At 41.3% G+C, this 17,392-nt stretch overlaps 1 protein-coding gene across 1 annotated transcript in view; it reads left to right on the top strand.

Annotated features, from left to right (window-relative positions):
• The window catches only part of LOC145409230 (glycerophosphocholine cholinephosphodiesterase ENPP6-like), a 44,112-nt gene that overhangs the window by 4,354 nt on the left and 22,366 nt on the right, over positions 1–17,392 (top strand). Inside the window, exons 3-10 of the mRNA XM_080279713.1 lie at positions 907–978; positions 5,773–5,827; positions 9,389–9,534; positions 10,651–10,831; positions 12,886–13,027; positions 15,273–15,410; positions 16,187–16,348; positions 16,696–16,828. Of these exons, the coding sequence (XP_080135839.1) occupies positions 907–978; positions 5,773–5,827; positions 9,389–9,534; positions 10,651–10,831; positions 12,886–13,027; positions 15,273–15,410; positions 16,187–16,348; positions 16,696–16,828 (1,029 nt within the window). The remainder of the gene's footprint in view (positions 1–906; positions 979–5,772; positions 5,828–9,388; positions 9,535–10,650; positions 10,832–12,885; positions 13,028–15,272; positions 15,411–16,186; positions 16,349–16,695; positions 16,829–17,392) is intronic.

The raw sequence follows: 17,392 nt of genomic DNA, 5'->3' as shown, positions 1-17,392 counted from the left end.
ATGGAAAGAATATAATGACAGCGTCATCAGAGTGAACTGGTGAACAAGTAAAATGCTCATGTCAGATACGATGTTGTGAAATAGTAGTCACATGTCAGTGAACTGTCTCAGGGTCCTGTGACCCAGCTCTGGATCAGTAAAGTAACCAGGAGTCAAGTGGAGTAGATACCAAAGTTTTTCCGATCAAGGGATGGTTAATGGTGACAGCATTGTCTCTCAGGCTACCATAACTCACTCGTAGCTGAATGAAATCGTCTTACATTTTTAACTGGAATAAGATATTGGAATTGTCCTGAGCATGAGAGGGTAAAATTTCGTGTCTTCGAGTGAGGGAGCATTGTTGACCCATTGTGATAAAGAATGTAAATACTTGCTGCTACAAAACGAGGTTATTCAGCACTGGAAGTGTACCCAAGCAGTAACTAAATTGATAAGGACTTTATTTAACCTCTCCAGGCAGAGTAGTCTCTGCTAAGCTGGATAAAAGGCTTTGTGATACCAGTAATACAGCACGAGGTAACACTCAGTGCAACACTTGCACCCGACAAAGGGTATAAAAGGCCGAATATTCGACCGTGCCCGTGACCTTGACCTTTGATAAACTGTTCACAATAGGTTACTTCATTATTGTCTGACCCTAAATACTCCCGCTTAATCTGGTTTAACAGCAGACGGTCTTATCCAGCCAAGAGTGAGTGTTTGTGACTGAGAGCACTGACAATGGTACCATTAACCCTCCAATGGTCGGGACAGCTCTAGTATTCTATTCCACATGAGGGAGACTCATAATGGCCTCCAGGGTTAATGTTTTAGTGCTACCTGAAAAGAAAAGTTTATTTTTCAGTTTTCCCCCTACTGTACACTACATTTGTATGGAAAAAAATTAAGACTTTAAAGAACATCCAGGACTTTTAACCGGGACTGCTTTTATTTCATTCAAAGCTGTAGTAGTAGTAGTTGTAGCAGCAGCAGTTGGGGAGGCGGTGGCTCAATCGGTAGTGAGGTGGCCTGCAGTCCTACCGGACCCAGGTTCATATCCCCGCTGGGGCAGGGAACAGTTTAGGAATTTGAATTTCACTAAATCAGACTTTACTTATCTACCAAAAGACCCACCGACACGTCGTAAAAATACCGCCGCTAATACCAATACACCAGTCCTGTATGAGACAGCCCTAGCATGTATTCAATATGGACGTTGGGACTTAGCGCCGAAGTGGTGACATGAAGAGATGAATGGCATGTAGGAGGACTTCTGGGCCTTGATAGCAGGCTGTGAAGCCTATGGTTAGAGTCGGAAACATAAAAAGAAAACAAGTAGTAGTAATAGTAGTAGTTGTTGTTGTTGTAGCAGTAGTGGTAGTAGTGGTAGAAGTAGTAGTAGTATTTGTTGTTGTTTTTGTTGTAGCAGTAGTGGTAGTAGTAGTAGTGGTAAAAGTAGTAGTAGTAATAGAAGTAGTAGTTTTAATAGTAGTACTACTACGACTACTGCTGCCGCTACTCATACATCCCCTATACACTTCACAGGCAAAATAGAGTAAATAATAAAGATGAAAATGCCACAAAAAAAGTCAAAACATTACATAACTGATACGAAGGCATGATAAGGTTAATACTGCCTCAGATCTTATATGAGCTGGAGCCCTGAACAACGCACCCGTTCGCTCCACCTAACTCCAGCTGATATGAGGGAGGCTGGTGTTGCTCGACAGTACGGTACTTTCTTTAACTCTTTCAGTCCGGGGGCATCTCATGTTATCTGCCTGGTATGTACAAATGATAATATTCCGGTTAGGAGAGACCATTCGAACAGGAGAAGTTAGAAATTGTCTTTCATTAACCCCTTCAGAGGTGCTGCAAAGAGACGCCTTCATATGGTGGCACCTGTATAACTGGACGTCTACACTGCCCGATTGTACAAACGTCCCTATCCTCCTAAAAGAAGATGGTGTACTGCAGGAGGAGGACAACTTCTGCCAGCAGCTCACTGAATTCAAGGTTCAGATGAACCTGGACTACTACTACTACTACTACCACTACTATTACCACCACCACTACCATTAATCTCTTCAATGAGAACGGTTCCTTCTAAACTCACTCAAATAGCTTGGAGGCAGCAAAAATAGGAAAGAACTAGAAAGTACTAAGACAGCGCATAACTCTGCCAATGCCGTTGCCATTAAAGAGGATCCGGATCCGGATCCGCCCAAAAATTTAATCAATTTTTTCTTAACTCATGGCCCACTCTTTCATAAAATTTCATTGAAATTCATTGAGAATCTTTGGAGGTATTGTGCGGGATACATAGGATCTGGATCCGGATCCGGGTCCTCCCAAAATTTAATCAATTCTTTCTTGGCCCATGGCCCACCCTCCGCAATATTTAATTGAAATTCATTATGAAATTTTGGAGATACTGTGAGGACAAAAAACAGGCAAACATAGGGGAATTCATAACCTCCTCCAACTTCGATGGAGGAGTCAATAGGACATAGTAGGGCTGAACTGGACTAACACATAACATCCAGGAAATCACTGTATTCCCAGGAGCGATAATCCCATAAAAGGTGGCCACAAACAAATTCATCTCACCCTGTCGTCTGTCACCAGGCTGTCCGATCTCCAGCTCACACCTTTCTCTCTCATACTCGAATATTTCTCTGCCTCGACTTTCAATCTTTTTCTCAATCTTCTTCCTTTCATTCCCCTTCCACCTCGCTCACACCCTCCTAGCCATTCAGTACCGTAAGAGGTGGACACAAACGAATCCATGTCATCCTGTCCTCTGCCATCAGGCTGTCCAATCTCCAGTTCACACCCTCCTCTCTCACATATCTATCATCTCCATCCCTCCATCTTATTCTCGGTCGCCCAGTGTCCCTACCATGTCAACTTCTCTCACATACACTTTCCTCGTCAGTCTATCATTCTCCATCATTTCCACATGGCCAAACCAACTAACAGTAATTCTCGTAATGCTCCCAGCACACCAAATCAACGCCACAACTCTCTAGCACTTTCTGTTTGTCTCTCCGTATAACTCCATACACTTCTCTCAGTTCCGGACCCATTATAAATTAGAAGATAATGAGCAAGTTAATCTCTTTGTCACCATGACACCTATTTATCTCACTCTTGTTATCACTAGACTTTATTCGTCTTAACAAGTGCCTGCTGTAGCTTAGAAGCTCACCCCTGCACTGCGAGGGTGAAATTTAAATTTTTTATTATGTTCTTGCTGTCTTCAAAATGGTGCTGGAGATGGACGCTTTCTTCTTGTGGCACCAATATAATAGACGGCTCAACTGTCTGCTTATATAAACGTCCCTCAACAACTTCCCTATCCTCCGAAAGGAGGATAATGGATTTAAGTCTGCAGTCCACTGGGTTCACATATCAGATGTGCCTGGGGCCACAAGAACAACAACAACGACGATGACGACGACGACGAAGAGAACGACATATCTCCGAACTATATCACTCGTATAGGAATGGCCAATGAAGGCTGTACCAAGTCCTTATAATTCGAGCAGTCCCTCCTGAGCTGATTATAATGTTCATGAGGTAACAAATGTTAAATGAATGCAGGTTTTCTCTCGCTGTAGGAGTGAAAGAAGGCTTCACTTCACTTTTTTTACCTTTTTATGCTTCCGACTGTGGGAAAAGGTGTAGCAGCCCTTTCCCTGAGGCTCTGCAGTCCTTCTACGAATCATACTCCTTCTACATGTTATCACTTCCGCGCTAACACGTACCATCTATATTGAATGCATGCTAGGGCTCTCTCAAAGAAGACTGGTCTATTGGTATTGGCGGGGATATTTCTACATGACGGTTGGTGTTATGGTAGATCAGCAAATTCTGCTTTAATGAAAGTTAGATCCTTAAAATGTTCATTTCCCCAGTTGGGATTTCAACCCGCGTACATTAGGACAGCAGGTCATCTATCTACGAACTCGACTACCGTCTCCTAAGATGAATAGAATTTTTTAATGTAAGAAGTAAGTAGGAAAGGCGTCGTTGAATGGAAATGGCTACTCCTTTACGGTATTACTCTTTTCACTCCGACCAGTCCTAAAATTGCAGTCTCCTCATCTTGCATGCTGAATTTTAAGAAAAGCTTAATGCCAAAACAGGGTGCTATCTCTAGTGAGAGGATGCACAGTTATATAATTTTCTTTTTCTGCCACAGAGCTATGTGACATTACCTGCCATAGAACGAAAATCTGGTCCAATTTAACGTGAAAAAAACGTTAATTACATTCTTCCGCTTTAATTTTACAAATCTGACTCATCATAAAATTTCAATGCATCATTTCTTCCTTCACTACATCGACGTTCTTCCTATTTTAGTAATCCTGTCTCTAGATCATGATATTCAGTTCAAGAGTGACTTTTCAAAAAGGATGACTTTGCAGTAGCATTCGTTCATCCACTCAATAGGAAAATACTTACGGTATTCCCAAAAGTAACAAAAACGCCTCGTAGCGGGATTAAAAGAAGAAAAATGTCCTCGGTTTGAAGATGCTATTAATAACTGGAGTAATGAGAATCACCATTTCATTATTCGATGTTTTCCACTTTCACCTTGCACTTCACACCTCTCATGATCGCGACGACTCTAGTGTTCTATTCCATCTAACGCCAGATATTTTTATTGAGCTGAGTGAGTCAAAGGAGTATGAAATTGTTAGTAATATAACTGCTAGTCCCCTCAAGGTCAAGTCTAGTGACTTATTCAGCTGAAAGTAGCTTATAATGCCCTTAAGGTTCTTACAAAGAGATACTGGATAAGTTATCATAAGTGGTGGTGATAGAATTGTGTATGGGGGGGCAGAGGGTGTGTGTGGCGGGGAAAGGGTATCTGAGGGGAGAGGAAGCGCGCGCGCGCGCGCGCGCGCGTGTGTGTGTGTGTGTGTGTGTGTGTGTGTGTGTGTGTGTGTGTGTGTGTGTGTGTGTGTGTGTGTGTGTGTGTGTGTGTGTGTGTGTGTGTGTGTGTGTGTGTGTGTGTGTGTGTGTGTGTGTGTGTGTGTGTGTGTGAGGGAGGAGACGGGTGTTCAGTAAAATGTTTTTATTTATTTCATCATTGAGACAAAAGTTTCCTAGACAACAGCATCATATTGAAATAAGTAACCACCCATTAGTCTGTCAAATTATTGCTAGTATCAGCTCAGAACCGAAAATGAAGCCACGTTGAAGCCTTGTAGTACATTAACAGATATCATCCTATAAAGCTACATATTGAAAGACATGTATTTTCCTTGCTCGTGATAACATTAACAGATAGCAGTAGTTACTATTAGGAGATATTGCTTTACCAAATGGTGACGTCTTTGTTTTTTGTTTTTTTTCTGTTCATTTGAAACTATTGTCTCCTCGATAACACACACACACAGACACAGACACACACACACTGTTTCACAGGCATGACACACACGCACTTTTGTTTTATAGTTAGGATCATTGCGAGAAGAAGGCGAACTATACACGTGCTAAGAATCTGCTAAACCACTGTTTTATGTTTCATTTTCTGACTGTGTCTGACTATGAGCATAAGCAAAGCAGCCTGATCCCTTGGACTCAGCCGTCCTTCTACTTGCCACAAACCTACACATGTTACATATGTGAAGATAAGTTCAAGGATAATGCCCTAGAGCAGCTGATGTAGGGCACTTAGATGATGTACGTTTTCAGTTGCCGCTAAGTAGTTTTTGAGAAGGGAAACTATAGTCAGTATGTCCTCAAGTCTTCTACAGCTTCTGTCTGTATTCCTCCTGCTTCGTGCAACGCTCACCGATACACGCCATCCTCTCATCCTCATCCTCCTCGATGGGTAAGTGCAGATCGAACTGAGTGTTGTTTTAGCTCAAATATTTTAACTCCCTGTTCGATCATTCTCCTTTACGGTATACTGACCACTTCAGTTCGATGACGTATTTTTATCCCATTATTGGTACTACCAGATGAAACCATTAAGCTTTTAACTCCGATGATGTATTTTGTAGTTCATTCGTCCCACCTCAAGACGATTTTATTCAGCTTACGAAGGGTTTTTGTTGGTGAAGGCATATCTAACCCCTCCAGTTCGAAAAGTCTATCTTAAGGTTAGTCTAATCGTCTGGTAATAGTTACATCAAAACTATAACACACGTCATTGATGTAAAGGGGTTAAGTTCTAGAGAGTTGCTGGAACCGGAGACGTTAGGTATATCCTGCATCATTGTCTTCACTACTAGAGATCTGTCCTGAGGTGAAAGTCATAGTCTGGTGGTGGCGATAATAAAATAAACAATTACATCGTCCAGCTGGAGGGGTTAAAAAAATCATTTCCATCTCCCTTTGAGTGAATTAGCTCTAAACCCACCGACTGTGAAGCCTTTATCTGAGAAAGTTCAAGATGGATTAATCGCCCCACAATGATGGTCTTTTTTTTTTTCTTCATTGTGTATTTTATATTTTCACACATTTTTCCAGCATATCAGAAACTTTCCAAACTGAGTGGGTTAGATACAACCTTCTTTCATCCCACCAATACGAGCAGCCTTTCCGTTGTAACAGTAACAGTAATAGTAGTAGTCCTATGTTCATCTGAAAAGTGAGCCCAGCAGATTGCAGGTTAAGTTACCCCCATACTGCAGGTCATCCTCCTCCTTCGGGAGATAGGGAGCTGAGGAACTTTTGTATAACCAGACAGTTGTGTCGCATGGTTATATCGGTGCCATCACATGGAGGTGTCCTTCTCTGTAAAAAGTCTATCTATCTATCTATCTATTGCCAGACGCCATAATCCCGTACGGGGTGGCCATTTGACTTTGAGTTATTTGTTTTACAGGGAGGGGCACTAACCCTCCACCAACCCACTTGACACGTAGGGACCACGTATAGTTTGGTTATATGGTTACCACCCAGCCTTGTAAATGGTTTCTTGGCTTACAGGAAACCATTTGGCTTGTCACTCAATGTAAAGCCACCTGTAACGGAAAGAAAAACATTAAGTAGTGACAGGAAAGATGGGAGAAATAGGAAGAGAGGAGGGCAGGCACAGAAAAAGAATGATAAAAGCTAAGGAAGAAGTAGGCAGCACTACATCAAGTGAGTGGATGATGGTCGCCACCACCTACCACTTCTGTAAAAAGTGCCTAATGGAAAACTGACTATAGGAAGAGAGAATTTATCGTACTGAGGAGTTGAGCTGAATTAGGTAAGGCTAGGGTTTGTTAAGTTACGTAATAATTGTGATTAAGGCAGATTAGGTAATGATGGGTTTCGTTTCGGAAGAAACCTTTTACGGTCGTATTATTAAAACTGAGTACACAAAGGTGTAAGGATGCCTTTTTTTTTTTTCCGGTCATATTTGGAATTTGTTAGATGTTATAAGCCTTCATCCCACATTACAGAGTGTAGTCAGCAACGAGACAAAAAGTTTAGACACGTTCTGTCCTCATCAATGCTTCAGAAATTTTCGTTAAAAAATTGAGGCTAGGCAACAACTTAACGCATTCAGTTTTCCTTCTATGGCCACTGCTTCAAATCCGATCTTCATCTAGATGTAATATAATGTATGCGTCCAGTGAATGGTGAGAAGCAGCTCCAATTCTTTAAATTTTCCTGGAGTCACTTTGCTAGATAGTGATGAATTACAATTACATAAGTACAGATGTCTCCTAGGAACTGCTGAATGGTTGAGGAAGTTACCTGAAAAGACGTGCGTTCGATCTCAGGCTGGAACAGAGAATAGTTTCATGATTTGCATATCGTTAAAACTGACTTGACTATGCTGCTTTAACCTTAATTTGGCTCAGATTTTCGTCCTTTTGTACCTCATTTCATGTAGCTCTGTGGTAGAAAAAAGGCAATACTACCTCTCTGCATCCTTTATGATGCACCTTTTCCTGATTAACAGCATACTCTAGAACTAAATTCTTGTTGCAACTCAGAGTTCAAGTTGAAGATATGGCTATTTTAAGCAAGGTTAGAGAACAATGAAGATACTCTTTCACAAGTACCACCAACGTATTACAGAAAAATAAACTCTGCTGCCATCACACCAGCCGTGAACGAGACATCCGTGGCATGTACTGAATTCGAAAGCAGGGTGTTAGTGCTGAAATGGTGGCTTGTGAAGGAGCGTAGCACGTAGAAAGGCTGCTGGTCCTTAGCCAACGAACTGTGAAGCCTATGTTTGAAGTCGTACAAATTAATTAAAAAAACGCAGGTGATTTTCAAACTCCCTGCTCCATCACTGCGTTTCACAGGCAAATTGATACAAGAAGTCATCCAGGAAGCGTTAATGAAAGTACATATCTTTTCCCTAATTTAAAAAAAAAGTAATAGTGACTTTAATCGGTTCACTACGAGGATGTTTTCGTCTGTATATTTTAATCGTGCTATGGCCAAACAATTCTTTTTTTTTTTCTTTTTTTTTCTAAGGGGAGATTTTATTCGAACTAAGGGGGTTACTTATGGCATCCACCAACCTCCTCACTATAAATGGTCTTCCCTAAACCATCCTAGCAATGCATGATCTAACGAACTAACTCAAGAACTATCAAACCAACCGTCAACTAATTATAACTACATAATCTACCATCTAATTGTCCTTTTAACAATGCTATGTTCACTTTAACTTGGCGCAAAATTGTTGGCACCCCATCCTGAATGAGCTCTACCAGACATTAGCATTTGACTGCGATGAGAGTGGGATCGAAGTGCTATGGAAAAGAATGTTGAGTTAAAGTATTGTTTTATTCCACCTCTAAACTACGAGAAATAAACTGCAAGAAGACGAAAATCTCCGCCAGGTTAACGTGACAGCTATAAGTGTATAACAAACTGCATAACTAAATAACTACCTTAGGTTTTAGTGGGAAAATAACTGCAAAAGGAAGAAAATCTCTACTACTTAAAGCGAATGAACTATAATCACCCCCCTAACTAACAGGGTGCATAGCTAACGATATTTTTTGCAACTTAGCTTGGCCTAGATGTTCATTCCTTTGCAGCTAAGTGGCTACGAAACAGAAAAACACAATACCACGACTGTGCATCCTTTTCGCAGTACTTCTTCCCGCCTGTACTGGTTTCACTCTAACTTGTCCTAGATTTTCGTCCTTTTGCACCTTATTTCTTGTACCCCAGTGTCAGAAAGAGACAATTCTACAGCTCTACATTTCCATCTATAGCACTTCTTTGTGACTAACATCAAATTCTAGTGTTAATTTGCTGTTGTTACTCAGCATTCAACATGGAGAGATGGAAATTTTAGGTGAAGTTAAAGTCAAAAGAGTATAGTAATATTATGTTAGTGTAAATATTTTGCTTCAGACTAATACCCAAGATGGATGGCAATTTTAGGCCAAGTAAAAGTAAAAAAGGCAATGACTAACTGCCTCAGGTTTCGCTGGGACTACACCGAGGTTCATGGTGGTGATGAGGGGCTGCGTGGCTTCGAGGAGATGGCCAAGGAGGGGACGAGGGCCACTCACCTCAACCCCGTCTTTCCCACCAATTCTTTTCCTAACTGGCACACCATAGTGACAGGTGAGGGTCGAGGAACGGCAGGATGAGGTGGGGGTAATGGGTTTTAGATGTTAGATTACACCTTGCACATTTTAAGAGAGAGAGAGAGAGAGAGAGAGAGAGATTTTTGTTGTTCTTGACGCCCTCTGTCAAGTGAGCCTTGAAGAAAAACACAAGTAATCAGCTTTTAAAGCAGAAATTAAAGGAGATACCTCTCCCAGCTCCTCGGTGTATACTCTCAGGGTTATGAGGAGAACTTGGGGTTAGAAAACAAAGTCGAAGAACAAGGTGGAAACATGAACTACAAAAATACCTGGGAGAAAAAGAGGGACCTTGGAGTGACGAGGGAAAATAACAACAAATGAAGATAAAGATGGCTGATTACGTAATGTGGTGAGGGATGAGAGAAACATAGGCTTAGCGACAGACCTGCTTTTGAAGGAGGGGTTATCCTTATTTTAGAACAGAAAAACCTAATTTCGTTTCATCAACGACACCTCTCGAGTATATATATATATATATATATATATATATATATATATATATATATATATATATATATACAGTATACTGGAGAGGTGTCGTTGATGAAACGAAATTAGTTTATATATATATATATATATATATATATATATATATATATATATATATATATATATATATATATATGTGTGTGTGTATGTGTGTGTGTGTGTGTGTGTGTGTGTGTGTGTGTAAATATATAATCATGCATCAGAGTCTGAACATGAACCAGCAGGGATCAGTTAATATTATATAGATGGTGTTATCGAAAGCATACTTGACGTGCATCTGAGGCCTTTGAGCAACATTTTCTATACCCTAACCTGTCTGCACCTACAACTAAGATTGGATCTTACAGTATGGTGTACATTTGGCTGTTGTTTGTCATAGTCTGGATTAATTTTGGGGTGCTTTCGTACTCATTTTGTACGAAGGAGAACAAATAGCAAGAGATCTACGGTACTGATCCTTTCGAGGTTGTTTATTACAGGTGAAGTATTAATGCCAAGGACAAAACGCAAGAGTCTCTCTCTCTCTCTCTCTCTCTCTCTCTCCATAAATAAATAAATAAAGCATGGAGTCACAACTTATGCTCACAGGGTAAAAATCTTGCAGGTCTGTACCCAGAGAGCCACGGCATAGTGAGCAATTACATGATGGACCTGGACCGTAACCTCGAGTTCGTTTTGGAAAATCAGGAGACCACTGGCCACCCGGGCTGGTGGAGCGCTGCGGAGCCTCTTTGGATCACCGCCACCAAACACAATCTCAAAACGGCGCTGTTCCAGTGGTCAAGGTGAAGTGAGATGAAGGGAGGAAAGGGGATGTTGATAGATGGGTGAATGGTGAGGTGAAGAGAACTAGGGGAGGAAAAGAGAGGTAGATAGATGGATGAATGGTGAGGTGAAGAGTCCCAGAGGAGGAAAGTAGGGGTATGGATAGATGGTGAGGTGAAAAGAACTAGGATAAGAGAAGACGAGTTGATGAATGGATGATTGAATTAATGGATGGACGATAGGACGGGAGAAAGAAATTATGAATAAATTGATTAGTAAATAAAGGACGGAAGGATGTGTGGATGGATGGATGGATGGAAGGAAAGAACTAGAGAGAGAGAGAGAGAGAAAGAGAGAGAGAGGGGGGGGCGGTGGAAGAAGGGAGAGACAGAATTGATGAGCTGACTGACTGAAATCAAAAGAAAAGAAACAATTATGAAAGGAAGGATAGAGGGAAGGAGAATGGTACTGAGCAGTTGACTGATTGACTGACTGATGATAACAAACCTGGCAGCATAAGTAACCTAGCAAAGAGAAGGAAGGTAGGAAAGGAAAACAAAAGAGAGGGGTGAAGGGAACTGGTTGCTTCAGTGTGACGTGGGGGAGTTTCATACACTGCAATACGGCTTCACACACCTCAACATGTTTACTCACCTCATGCATCACACTATCACAACACAGATCTCAACATATCCTCAGTATCTCAATACAAGATCTTTAGAAGCGAGTGGTTGAAGTGGCCAATTTCGCACAGTCCACTTAATTCACGTCCAGAGGAGGCTGAGGCTGTAGCTACAACAACAACAACTAACTGATTGGTGACAACAGTCCTAGAGGAGTTAGACTTGTGCAAGTAAAGAAGGAAGGCAGAATGGAAGGAAGGATGGAAGGAAGGAGGGAGGGAGCGTTACACTGACTGATTAGATAACATAAGTATCTTCTGCAGTAAGACAAATCCAAGTAATGCAAACATATTACTGCTCTTGGTAGTTAATTTGCAATATTCTTTGATGCTCAAGACAAATTCCCGTACGGAAGGAGTTAACAATAATGTTTGCCTTCTCTTATCCACAGTGAGAAAAATAATTTTTAGATTCTATTATAAACAGTGAAGCGGTTGTTGGTTTTTTTTTTTTTTTTTTCACAAAATGAAGGAGTAAGATTATTTTTTTTTTTTTTACTTTCTTTACACTGTCACGTCCCTGTCCCACACTGCCACAGGCCCCAACAGCAGTAGTTCAGCATATAAAGGACGTTGCCCAGTGAGTTGTTCTTCCTAAGGTCAGCCTTTCGGTATGCAACAAGATCGGCTCAGGTGTGGTAGATAAACACTGGCTTCTCAAGTTCGCTGTCTTTATTTTTCAAATAATTACACCTAATGCTTAACAACTGAACTTCACTTTCTTCATAAGTACCGGAACTAAACAGTCTTCACTAACTGCATTGACATTGAACTGACACTAAATTAAATTCATACTGAATTGAAATTCCTGTAGTCCTTACCCCGTCCTTATATAAGTTTCCTATATACTAGAATTATCTACTACATTCTCGGAGAAGCAACAAATATCCAGAGTTTTCTTACACTGCATAATACTCCAAATTATTTAGCATACAAACTGAGATAAAATTACATAATTAAACAATCATATAAATAAAACATTATAGAGAAAAAGAACATAAAAATTACTGTACAACTTACAAAATACCTCCACTCACAAATAGCAGGCTATCTGGCAACTGTGACTCACAACCGAACTACGAGAATTACTGAGAACCTTCCAGTACTACCTGACTAGCAAATCAAGCTTCTTAACAATGCATAACAAAGTGGTTAGAAAAACTGATTTCACTCTTTTCATACACTATTGCACGGTCTATAAACAGGGCGAGGTCAGATTAAAATAAGTACTTTCATACATGATGAGGTTAGAAAAAATGTACTCTCTCTCTCTCTCTCTCTCACACACACACACACACACACACACACACATACTGAGCGAATTAGATAAACAATGCTAATTCTCTTTTATACACACTGGCAGGCTAACATCTGCCCAACATCTTCCTACAGGTGTGACGTTCAATGGGAGTCTAAATTGCCAAAGCTCTGCGAGCCATTCTACTACGATGCAGCTGGGGATACGGCAAATTTCACGAAGCGCCTAACCCGAGCCTTGTCTATGATCCAACATGACAACTACGACCTGATCATGGTAGGTCATCATCATCATCGTCCTTCTCGTCCTCCTCCTCCTCCTCCTCTTCATCATTATCCTCCTCTTCTTCCTCCTCCTCCTCCTCATCATCATCATCATCATTATCATCATCATCATCATCGTCATCATCATCATCATCATCATCCTGACCCTTTATCCCACATAACCACCCACAAGTCTCAGCGGCACACTTTTTTTTTTCTTTTTGGTAGGAAAATATAAATTGGTGTATATCGGCAAAGCACGAGAATAGACAGCTTTGAATCATTTTCAACGAAATGTTTGTCTCAGCGTTATTCCGGTGCTTTCGGCGACAAGAAGTGCCATCTCCTAGATCTATCAATATTGGTGTTCCTCAGGGCTCTGTCCTATCACCAACTCTCTTCCTTTTATTCATAAATGATCTTCTAAGCTGCATCTAACCCTATCCACTCGTACACTGATGATTCCACCCTTCACCTTTCCATTCGGTTCCCGCAACGTCCATCTCAGCAGTTACTTCAACAAACAAGGGATGAGGCTATGGCACACTTAATGTCTGACTTGGCTCGTATCTCTGACTGTGGTAAAAATAATCTTGTTGTTTTCAGTGCATCAAAGACTCACTTTTTACACCTATCAATGCGACAAAATCTTCCGCAGGAGTACCCACTAATGTTTAATAATATCCAGCTCAATCCTGCATCATCCTTGAACATGCTTGGGGTTTCATTCACTCGGGATTTATCTTGGAAAGATCATATTACATCTCTTGTAAAATCTGCTTCCAAGAGATTGGGTGTGCTAAGCTGACTCCATGCCTTCTTCACCCCTTCACAGTTGTTGACTTTATACACGAGTTTTATTCGCCCCTGTGTAGTGTACAACTCTCATGTGTGGGGAGGCTCCCCATATACGGTTCCTCTGAATTGGGTGAAGTTAAAGGATTTACGTCTCATTTACTCTCCTCCTCTTACTGGCTCCCTTCAACCTCTGTCTCTTCGCCGCACTGTTACCTCTTTATCTGTTTTCTATCGCTACTTCCATGGTCACTGCTCCTCTTAACTGATTGCTTGCATCCCTCCACATCTAGCAACAAAGTCTCATCCCTTTTCTGTCCAACTCGCTAATGCAAGAGTTAACCGTTACTCCCAGTCTTTCATTTCTGCAACAGGTCAGCTCAGGAATTGTCTCCGTCTGTCTGTATTTCCTACTTCCTATGATCTCCAGTCTTTCAAACGCAGTGTGTCCAGGCATCTCAATATGAACGGATCTTGAATTTGGCTCTCTTATGTGTTGTTTTTTTTTTTTTTTTCTTAGAGAGAACTGTTTTGCGGGCTTCTAGCCTTTGGTTCCCTCTTCATCGCATTAAAAAAAATAATTGTGTTCTGAAACGCTATTCCAATCTCCTTGAACCCTATCAATACGAGGACATCTTTTTATCTCTAAGCTTTCCTAAATCCAGATGATTTTATTTACCTTAAGAAAGCCTCCTGGTAATAAAGCATCTCATAAAGGCTCCTGGTCGAGAACCCCGTCGTGTGTTGAATGAAAAAAAAAATACGTAACTAACTAAATAAATAAGTAAATAAATGAAAATAGATTGTGCTGTCAGCTTAATAGGTAATATAGATATGATGAGAGACTGATCATGGTCCCTTCAGCTTGTATCTCTTAGCACTTTACTGATCGAGACAAATCCATATGTCAGATCTGCATCCTGCTGAGAATGATTCATAAATGCCTGAGAGAGTTAACATACGTACTCCTGGGTAACAGGCACTGGATGATGATGATGATGATGATGATTATGATGATGATGGTAATGATTCCACGAAAAAATATCTTATTTAAATTTTGCCATTTTATGTGCTAGTGTTAAACAGAGTTGTATACGCCATCACGGACCAATAAATTTGCATGATATAACAACAACAATGATTTTCAATCCTTGAATGACTAGAAGCCACTCCCATGCTGAATAACATCATCTTGTAGTAGCAATAATAAACAATTAATATCTTTGTCTTCCTTAGAGAGTTACTAGCTGTAGATGCAACTCCAAGATCACCCGAACGGTGAAATGCAGATCGATGTTGCCCATCCTCTTTTCTGGGGACAGAGAGGAAACTGAGGGCCGCTGGAATAACCGGACAGCTTCACCGCCCCGTCATACTGAGGCCACCACGTGAAGACGACCCTCTCCAGCACCAGAGGGTAACTACAGACTGTTTATAAAACTCATACCGCTTACTGGCCTCAGGTTTATGAGGGCGGTGTGGACACTCTTGGCCACAAGTACGGGCCACAGTCTTCGCAAGTGAACGGCGCAGTCCAGGACGTGGACGCAGCCCTACATAAACTTTGGCAGGACATGGACAACAGGGACATGTTGCACTCGGTATGTATAGCCTTAGTTCCTCAAGTGAATATGGGTCAAGTGGTGTCACTAATATGAATGTATGCAGGTGAGGATGTTTTCATGGTTCCATGGTATTACTGTCAACAATGGCTTTAATATTAACTGAACAATATCTCCCGCCAATAAAAGATTCTTCGCACCCCCCCCTCCCCCCAGACATGCACACTGACTAAGTACGATTACATGATGCTTTTATCCTATCGTGTGTAAAGGTAAACTCAGAAATGGAGCTTGACGATTTTTCCATTACGTTTTTAGGCTCAACGTTTTTACTACCCACCACTAGGATTTGTGTACTACAATCTTTCAGTTTTGCTACGGCGGTAATCTGGGCAACTACAATGTTTGAGGTGTTAATATTGTATAGATGATTTTTAAGGATTCCATCTTACTAATGTCAGCATTAACCCTCCATGGTTTCTATAAATCACTCAGTTACAGACACACACACACACACACACACACACATACAAAAAAAAAAAAGAAGAAAGAAACTGAATAAATAAAAATCTCCTGGCCTTTTCTTGAATGGGATAATAAACTTGTGTCAAACTATCAAAAAGTTCATTGCTCCGGCACTAATGTTTATAGGGTCCCATACTCATTCTCAATTGAATAAAATAATCTGGCGTTAGCTGATATAAAATAAGAGAGAAAAGACTTGCCAATTTGCAGTCTAACCTAACTTGACCTAATGTAACCTAACTTAGTTTTATCAGTTTTACGTAATCTAACCGAATTTTACGTGATCTAAGACCAATGTGGTGGTTGTGAGCGACCATGGGATGACGGGGACGCAGCCAGGGCAGCTGGAGGAGGTGGATGTGGGTGGGTGTGTGGCGGGGCAGCTGGTGGAGGCTGTGCTGGAGAGGGGTGGATTCGTCAACATTAGGCCAGCACCGGGACATATACACAAGGTGTGATAGTGTGGGTGTAGTGGAGTATGATGTTGAATGTGGTGGTGGTGGTGGCAGTGTTGACAGTTGTGTGTGTGTGTGTGTGTGTGTGTGTGTGTGTGTGTGTGTGTGTGTGTGTGTGTGTGTGTGTGTGTGTGTGTGTGTGTGTGTGTGTGTGTGTGTGTGTGTGTGTGTGTGTGTGTGTGTGTGTGTGTGTGTGTGTTGTCCAGTCTCTTCTAACCTCAAAGTTCGAAAAGTCATTCATAAACTGAATAAAGTCGTTTGGCGGTAGGACGGAGAATCTGAACAAGACGTGATTATCAGAATTTTGAAATAAGCAGGCTATAGCTGCATATTGTGTGGTGCAGGTGGTGGAGGCAATACGTGAGTGTCCAGGTGTAAAGGGTAAAGTGGACGTGTACACCAAGGAGGAGGTGCCTCATCGCTACCACTACCGCAACAATAGACTCATCCATCAGGTCGTACTCATAGCCAGACCAGGTGAGTCTAACCTATAACAACCTCATCCTTCCAGTGTCCAAGATACGAGTACCTAAGTAATTTGGTTTATGGGGTTCTAATTATTTCGGCAAGAAGACCCACTTCCCACAAACCCCTCTCTCTCTCTTTCCTCAGCTCCTCATTTACTTTTACCAGAGTCGCATGACTAGGTATATGAGAGCAACGAGAGCTTATGGTAGTTTGTTAAAGGAAAATTTGAATAAATCCTCTCAAACCAATAAATCTACAGCACCCAATTTAATAGGTATACTCCCATTGCCCTTTCCCACCTTCCACTACAATCCAGTAAACCTCACCCATTCCCTTGTTGCCCACGCCCATTTCCTTTCTCATTCTTTTGGGTCATTTTCAGATATGAGCACTCAGTCCAGTAACTTTCCAGTACCCATTATCACAGGATAAACTTTCCTGTCCCATCGCCAACGTACATAAAACTTTAGTGCATTCCACTTAATCATTGGCTCACCACGCCCATTCTTTTCACTTCCGCCTTTAACAGTTTTATGGCGCCACGCTGGTAACGCCGTTAATGGAAGAACCTGT

The sequence above is a fragment of the Coenobita brevimanus genome, chromosome 80 (genome assembly GCF_032717465.1).
Source record: "Coenobita brevimanus isolate Jiangsu-jjx chromosome 80, ASM3271746v2, whole genome shotgun sequence".
Lineage (NCBI taxonomy): Eukaryota > Metazoa > Arthropoda > Malacostraca > Decapoda > Coenobitidae > Coenobita > Coenobita brevimanus.
This window is presented reverse-complemented; position numbering and strand designations above follow the sequence as displayed.